Genomic DNA, 7,500 nt, shown 5'->3' on the forward strand with positions numbered 1-7,500 from the left:
GCTGATTCAGTTGAAATGTCTTGAGGGGGTGAAGGCCAGTGCTGGAGCGAGCAGTAACTAGTTTATAATGTACTTACATTGAGGAGTGTGCATTAAGAAACTTCTGATATGATTTCAATTCAGCTTCAGTTACTTTTTTTTCCTTAAAGAAATTGGATTAAATGTTAAAGCACACCTGTTGTTGGAACATGGCCAAATGGATCTTTTAGGTTAAACTGACAGTCTTGCCAATGAATAAGTTAACTGGACAAGCCAACTAATTCTAAAGTCCATTTTCAATGAGGAGGGATCAGTCTCTTTGTGTCTCACCCACCCGCCAACACACACACAAACACACACACACATGCACACACACACACACACACATAATGTACACCTAGGATGATGAAAGAATGTCAATCACTATTTAATGAACAGTAGCGATTCAGCAAAACAAACAGTAATGACTGAGCAAAACCAACATTAGCCACTAAAATGTAGGCTATTACAAGACAAATCAAACGTGTCCAGTGTGTCTTTGCAGCTTGCAATGTCCTGTTTAGGGATGGCCTTTGTCATAGCTACGTTTTGTATGAGCATTATTACTGGACATTTTTGACCAGTAAGTTTTTAAATTTATTGTTTTTTTATAAATATTACCAGGCAAAAACCAGTAATTACCGGCTAATGGATTCTCTTATATATATATAAGAGTGTGTGTGTGTGTGTGTGTGTGTGTGTATATATATATATATATACACACATATATATATATACATAGAGAGAGAGACACACACACACGCACACATATATATGTAAAATAAATGTAAATCTCTGTAATCGCACACACATACTGTGAACAGTAAACAGTGAATTTGTCCTCTGCATTTAATCCATCCAACACACTGGTAGTGAACACACACACCAGACGCAGGAACAGTGGGCAGCATCCCTTCCTTATTTTTCTTTTTTTTTTTTTAATGGCGAGAGAGGCGCTGATGTATGGCTATGCTTCAGGAGTTAATGGAGATTGGGCTTTCTTCACAAACACACAACGAGAGAGAGAGGGAGAGAGAGAGAGCTGCCTTTGAAAGCATGCTTTGATAACCCACATGCAGGACTACAGGCGATTCCATATTAGCATTTGTTTACTGCCGGTCCCCACATGCACACTCCTTACTGTGCTGTGAAAACAAATAACCGCAGCAAAGCACCAGGGTCTCAGATTCCCCTTACCCTCCTTTATCTCTGCTGTAATTTTTTGTAATCTCACACCTCTCTCATCTGCTCTGGTGTGTTTTGTTTGTTTGCTGGCGGCTCTAATCTGGGCCAACTTCCCAAGCTGCCGACCAATGCTGTTGTGAAATACCAGGAGGCGGTTTAGCCGTTACACAACTGTTTTTCTTTAACATAAAGCACACAAACACACACACATGCACACATTCCGCCTGTTCACTATACACTTTTCATGAGGTGAGGGAGTTGGCAAGTTTTCTGCGGAGGACCAGTGCATCTACTGAGTGTTTTTCAACGATCTAACAGCCCTGTCTACTGTTACAGACAACATGACAACGCAACTATTAGTATTTGGAGTAAAACAGCTGACTGTAAAAGTGTTTAATGAGGGGACACCAGTGCCAGGTCACAGTTGTACCTGTCAACAGAGCACTGGTTCATTCTTTCAGGATGGAATTTAAGAGGGGAGGTGCTTTGGAGACCAGTTGGTGGTGAGAGCGTTTCATCATTGGGGGGAGGGGGGTTTCAATGGAGAGAAAAAAAAAAGAAAAGAAAAGCGAAAAAGAAAAATATGCTATGTTGGTTTCAGTACAGCAAAGCGCCTGGTCTCAGTGCACCGTGAATGCTGGCAGGTTAGAATAAAGAGAGAGAGGTCAAATGAATGTCCTTCACTTCAATGCCATTCCGGGAAAGAATAGCATCATCACAGGGCTGAATTGGTTTCTTTCTCAGTCATTACACAACATTACAGCAGCCTTGGTTACTCACGTAAAAAAAAAAAAAACAGAAAAGAAAAAAAAGAAAAAGAAAAAAAGAGAGGTGAGGGAAAATGAGACGCAGTCCTCACACTTAACCTCTTCTAAACACCAGAGACACTGAAAAGAGAGGAAATGAATGGAGCACAAGCCAGCAGCGCAACTGGTCGCTATGGAAATGGCTCTTCAGTTTGTCTCATTGGATTCACCATTGTCCTGTGGCGTGTTTATGTTTTTTTTTTTTCTTTCCTTTTCCCTTTGAGGCTGAGGCAACTGCAGGTGCCAGCAATAGCCATCAGCCGCCTTTTGAGCCTGGAGCTGAATGATCTTATTAACTCAGGCTTGTTCACCTAACGCTATCGTCATCAGTCACCAATAAATAACTGTCGCAGTACAGTTATTTATTGGCTCTGTGGACCACTCCACGTGGTCTTCTTCACTTCACAAGCTAAGGAAGGCTTGATAGGACAGTTTGAATATGCATTCTGGGACATCAGTTTCAAATTCAGTTAGAGAAAGGTTAAGAAAAGTTGTTGCTCATTTGAGTGTTAACTTTTTATGTAATTTTTATGTAAAACATAATTGCTTTGGCGTCCTTTGGGACTGGTCAGTCTGGATCGTTTACTAGCCCATCCTGTTTTCACCCAATAGCATTGGTTTAAATCTCAGCTCTGTTAAAGATTATTTGAACTGGTAGTTTTAAAACAGCATGCAGACAGATGAAGATCAGCATGAAAAAAAAAAATCAGTTAGCTGCTTCACTGTGACCACTAAATGTTGGGGAGAGAGCATTTGAACATTGCACGTCAAATAAGTGTTATATCATGCTCACAAAGAAATTTTTTTTTAAAAAAAATCCTAATTTCATCCCAGCGTTTAAAATGCAGCTCGTCTGAAGTAAACAGAAAGTTGATGTTAGCTCTGGAGGCATGCAGGCTGGAGCTGAGAACAGAGCGTTTTCTCCTATTATGTCACGCATTGATCATTCCCCACTCGCCATGGATATGCTGTTCCACCATTTGAGACCAAACATCCAAAACCATCCTTTTATGTGAAGCAAACAGCCCGCTCAGACTGCTGGAATACACAAAGCAATGTGAAGGGGTGAACTCACCAGCCTGAAAGATTTCAAACTGTCTGACTGTACCTGATTATACATGTGACTACACCTTGTTCATCGAGATATTTTACATCACAGCTGCTTATAAAGCGACTGACTGTTTGTTTCACATTCCTTGTGTCAATCGTATGACAGTAATAACACAGTTATAACTATGTAACAGCAGGGTAAGTACGTAGCAGGTTAATTACGATCTGCACCTCTCCTCTGTTTCAGAGCCTCCCATTGGACAGATGCGACCTCCTCATGGCAGCGTCACTCCACAGAAGAACAGCAACCTGCTGGTCATTATCATGGTTTCCGTGGGAGCTGTTACCGTGGTAGTGGTGATTATCGTAGCCCTGATCTGTACACGCCGTTCATCCGCTCAGCAGAGGAAGTGAGTAACGTCTTTTCTTTTCTTCTCTCTCTCTCTCTCTCTCTCTCTCCCTCCCCCCCCCTCTCTCTCTCTCTCATTCTTCCTTTGTTTTTCTATCTCTCTCTCTCTCTCCACTCTCTGAGTGTTTGTCTCTCTCACTCTGTCATTCCATGGCTGTGGGGTAGAGACTGACTCTGTTAGAGGTTCCAGAGGTTTAGAAGTTGACGCCATAATGATGGAGCTTCCCTGCGTGGGTACACTGCTGCACCCTCTCTCTCTCTCTCTCTCTCTCTCTCTCTCTCTCTCTCTCTCTCTCTCTCTCTCTCTCTCTCTGTGAGAGATCCGCGAGATGTAGGAAAGAGCTACAAAGCTGGTGGTTCCTCTGAAGGTTGTGTGATGTGATTAGAGCACTGTTTAGTTTGGGCACGAAGCCGTGAAATGCTTCTAATTCTGGGTTTTTCGCTATAAACAGCTGTGAGATTGATTATGAATTCTGTTTGATTTAACATCACGGAATGTCAGGCATAGTGTGTCTCTCTCTCTCTCTCCTTCTCTGCCTCTCTCCCTCTCTCTCCCTCTCTCTAAGGGTGAGTTGTCATGTACAGGAACTTTTTACTGTAAAGCTGCTTCCTGACAGTCAAACTCTCCCAACAATCAGATTCTGTAATTAGATTTTTTAAAGACATCTTAGAGCACAGACAGAGATTAGCTGTGCGTGCGTGCGTGCGTGCGTGCGTGCACATGTGTGTTTGTGTGTGTGTGTGTGTGAAGGCACACATGTCTGTGTGTGTGTGTGTGTGCGTGTGTGTGCGCGTGAGTGTGTGTGTGAGTGTGTTTGAGAGAGAGTGTAACGTATGCCATAGACTGAAGTAATATATCTTCAGAGGACTAGATGTTCATCACTCCTGACTCTAATGGTTTCCCATCTAAATGATACTCTTATATCAGTTGCCAACGCCTAAATGAGCCAACATGCTGTTCATCAGAGAGCATGAAACAGGTGTGAAGCCGCCTTAGTGGCTAAGCTTCTCTGTTCTAGTCTTTTTCTTTTTTTTTTTTTTTTTGACTAAGCAAAGACAATTCATCAGCCCCTTCATTTTTTTCTCTGCTGTGTTTTGAATTAGAGTGCAGCAGGGAGTTGTTTCCGCTCAGCAGTATTACACATATACACATACATAGGCACACACACAGACACACACACACACACACACAGACACACACACTCCCACACACACACTCCCATACATACACACACACTCCCACACACACACATTCACACACACAGACATACAGACACACACACACACACGCATCACTAATCTCAAAACAGTCCAGTAGCAGCGAAAAGACCAAACCTGCTTTAATTTACTTTTCCAAAGTCACACCAGGTGTATTCCAATTCCTTGCCTTTATCTGTGTTTGTGTGTTAGCAAAGCACTGAAAATAAACACTGCTCAAAAAAGCAAAAACTTTTATTCTGTAATATGTTTTTACTCTCTCCCTTCGACTTTCTTCAACTCTCTCCACAGGAAGCGGGCCACTCACAGTGCAGGGAAAAGGAAAGGCAGTCAAAAAGACCTGCGACCTCCTGACCTGTGGATCCATCACGAGGAGATGGAACTGAAGAACATTGAAAAGCCCTCCAGTTCTGCCCCTTCCGGCCGCGAATCACCCATGCAAGGCTGTCAGGAGATCGCACCTGGAAGTCACAGCCAATCAGAGAGCCAGATGGGAAGCAAGAGCAGCCACTCAGGTGAGGCTCCGCCTCCTCATTAGCATGATGATTCCATGGACACTTCAGAGGGGCAGCTATGTGTGAAACAAATATAGTCTGACAGGACATAGTAGTTTAGTGCAGTGGTTGGAGTTTAAGTGTGCTCTCATTAATGTGGTTCAGCATTGTCATTAAATACACACTGTCATTTTGCAAGCTTGTCATAGAAACTAGCAAAGCACCCAACATCAAACTAATCATCTATGAAACAACACATATCAGGGGAAATGAGGAAGGAAAACAAAACAAAACAAAACAGAACAATATGTTTTCACTAGTCTTGTTTTTTTGGGGTTTTTTTTATCAGTGTTAGTGCCCTTGAAATCAAATGATTATACAGCTGAGTGTTTAACACACTGCTCTGTATAAATAACATAATTATCATTTACATATGAGGCCTGAAGTGGATCATAATCGTCTGTGTTTATTTAAGAATAAGAGTCAGCTGGCCATTTCTCTCCCTGACAGCATACCAATAATTATTACCTTGGGTATGGTACATAATGGGATTTATCCTCTGATTGATTTGACCACCAAACTTAACCTTGTAATAACAGGGTTAAGTTTGTAGTAACAGGTGAGGAAGACATTAAAGTCTAAAGAAGACAGACAGCTCTTTGTTGTCTGGCAGTAGCAGATCAAACCTTGGCTATTCTTTGGGTCTGGCATGAAGAGAGTTTTTCTCTTTGCCTCCAGGCGGTGATGCAGACGAGGCATCCAGCAGCATGTCCACGTTAGAGCGCTCCCTGGCTGCTCGGAGGGCAACGCGCACAAAGATGATGATTCCCATGGACTCTCAACCCAGTAACACACGTAAGTCTCCACACAGCAACTCACATAAGTCTCCACACAGCAACTCACATAAGTCTCAACCCAGTAACACACGTAAGTCTCCACACAGCAACTCACATAAGTCTCAACCCAGTAACACACGTAAGTCTCAACCCAGTAACACACGTAAGTCACACACAGCAACTCATGCAAGTCTCCGCACGGCAGCACACAGAAGTTACACTTGGCAAGACATACAAGTCTCCACACGGTAAGACATGTAAGTCTCCACATGCTGACACACAGGTCGGCACACGGCAACATGTGTAAGAAGGCAACACACACAAGTCACACACAGTAACACATGCAGGTCACACACAGCAACAAACATAGGTCACACACAGTGGCAAACGTAAGTCACACACGGTCCTAATTAAGCCACACAGTCAGTGAAGAGTCCACACCTTCCAGGCTATTTTTAGGCCCGTTGTTAGGCTCTGGTTGGGAGGAGCCTTATTTGAATAAGTTAGGGCGGAGCTGGGTGGAGCCCCGCCAGACAGAGTCTCTTTGGACCTCAGCCTCTCTGGTTCTGGTTCTGTTGGTTTGCCAGTGACAAGATACAGATTGGCCTCCAGTCTGCTGTTTGTCAGCAGTCAGACGGGCTGCTTCCCATCAGTCACGCTGCCAGCCCCATAACGGCTGCATTCTCAATTGTCTACAAAGCACATACAAGCCAGCGTTAGCAGCACATCAGAAATACACAGCAAGAATCAATCAATCAAAAGAAAAAAAAAAAAGCGGGTGCCAGACGTGTTGTTGCGCCTGCAGCCTGCTTTTCTCTGCCGAGTGGTTCTGAGAGAAGATGAATGAAGTGCAGAACGGAGAGGAAAAATAAATCTAACGCTTTACAGACTCGACTAGTTTTTGATAACGAGGAGGAGCAGCTGCGGTGTTGGAGAACATGTTGTGGATTTATTTGCGTTGAATTTTTTTCTGTTTTTTTTTTTCTATGTGCGATGACATGCTGACTCTTACATAGCTTTGGCTCCCTTGTGCTTCCTGGTTTTCCCCATGTATACGTTCCATTTGGAGAAAGCCATTCCCTTGTGGACCTCATAGGTGCTTATTAAACCTGTGGTGTTGAAACGTGGCCATTTGAGATGTCGAGTTACCAACTGATCTCACGCACCTTTTCAACTCCTTATTGGAGGTCTATCTGCTGAACTGGAGAGGGAATGAGGAGATCATTACCAACACAAGTCTCGCTCCTTTCTCCTCTTCACAGCCACATGAAAGTGGTCTCATATCTTTACCCCCTAGGGGCAAAGCTAGAGAGAGAGAGAGAGAGAGAGAGAGAGAGAGAGAGAGAGAGAGAGAGGCAGGGAGAGAGAAACGATAGAGAAAAAGAGATAGAGACCAAAAGATAGAGGGTGCAAGAGAAGTAAGGAGAGGGGTAGAGACAGAGAGAAATAAGGAAAAGGGGATGATGTTGATGAAAGAGAGAGAT

General features: G+C 43.3%; 1 protein-coding gene across 1 annotated transcript in view; it reads left to right on the forward strand.

The window, feature by feature from the left end:
- Positions 1–7,500, forward strand: part of dcc (DCC netrin 1 receptor) — a 263,672-nt gene that overhangs the window by 241,550 nt on the left and 14,622 nt on the right. The window contains exons 26-28 of the mRNA XM_030785285.1: positions 3,307–3,469; positions 4,978–5,201; positions 5,919–6,035. Of these exons, the coding sequence (XP_030641145.1) occupies positions 3,307–3,469; positions 4,978–5,201; positions 5,919–6,035 (504 nt within the window). The remainder of the gene's footprint in view (positions 1–3,306; positions 3,470–4,977; positions 5,202–5,918; positions 6,036–7,500) is intronic.

Source organism: Chanos chanos, chromosome 9 (genome assembly GCF_902362185.1).
Source record: "Chanos chanos chromosome 9, fChaCha1.1, whole genome shotgun sequence".
NCBI classification, from domain to species: Eukaryota; Metazoa; Chordata; class Actinopteri; order Gonorynchiformes; family Chanidae; genus Chanos; species Chanos chanos.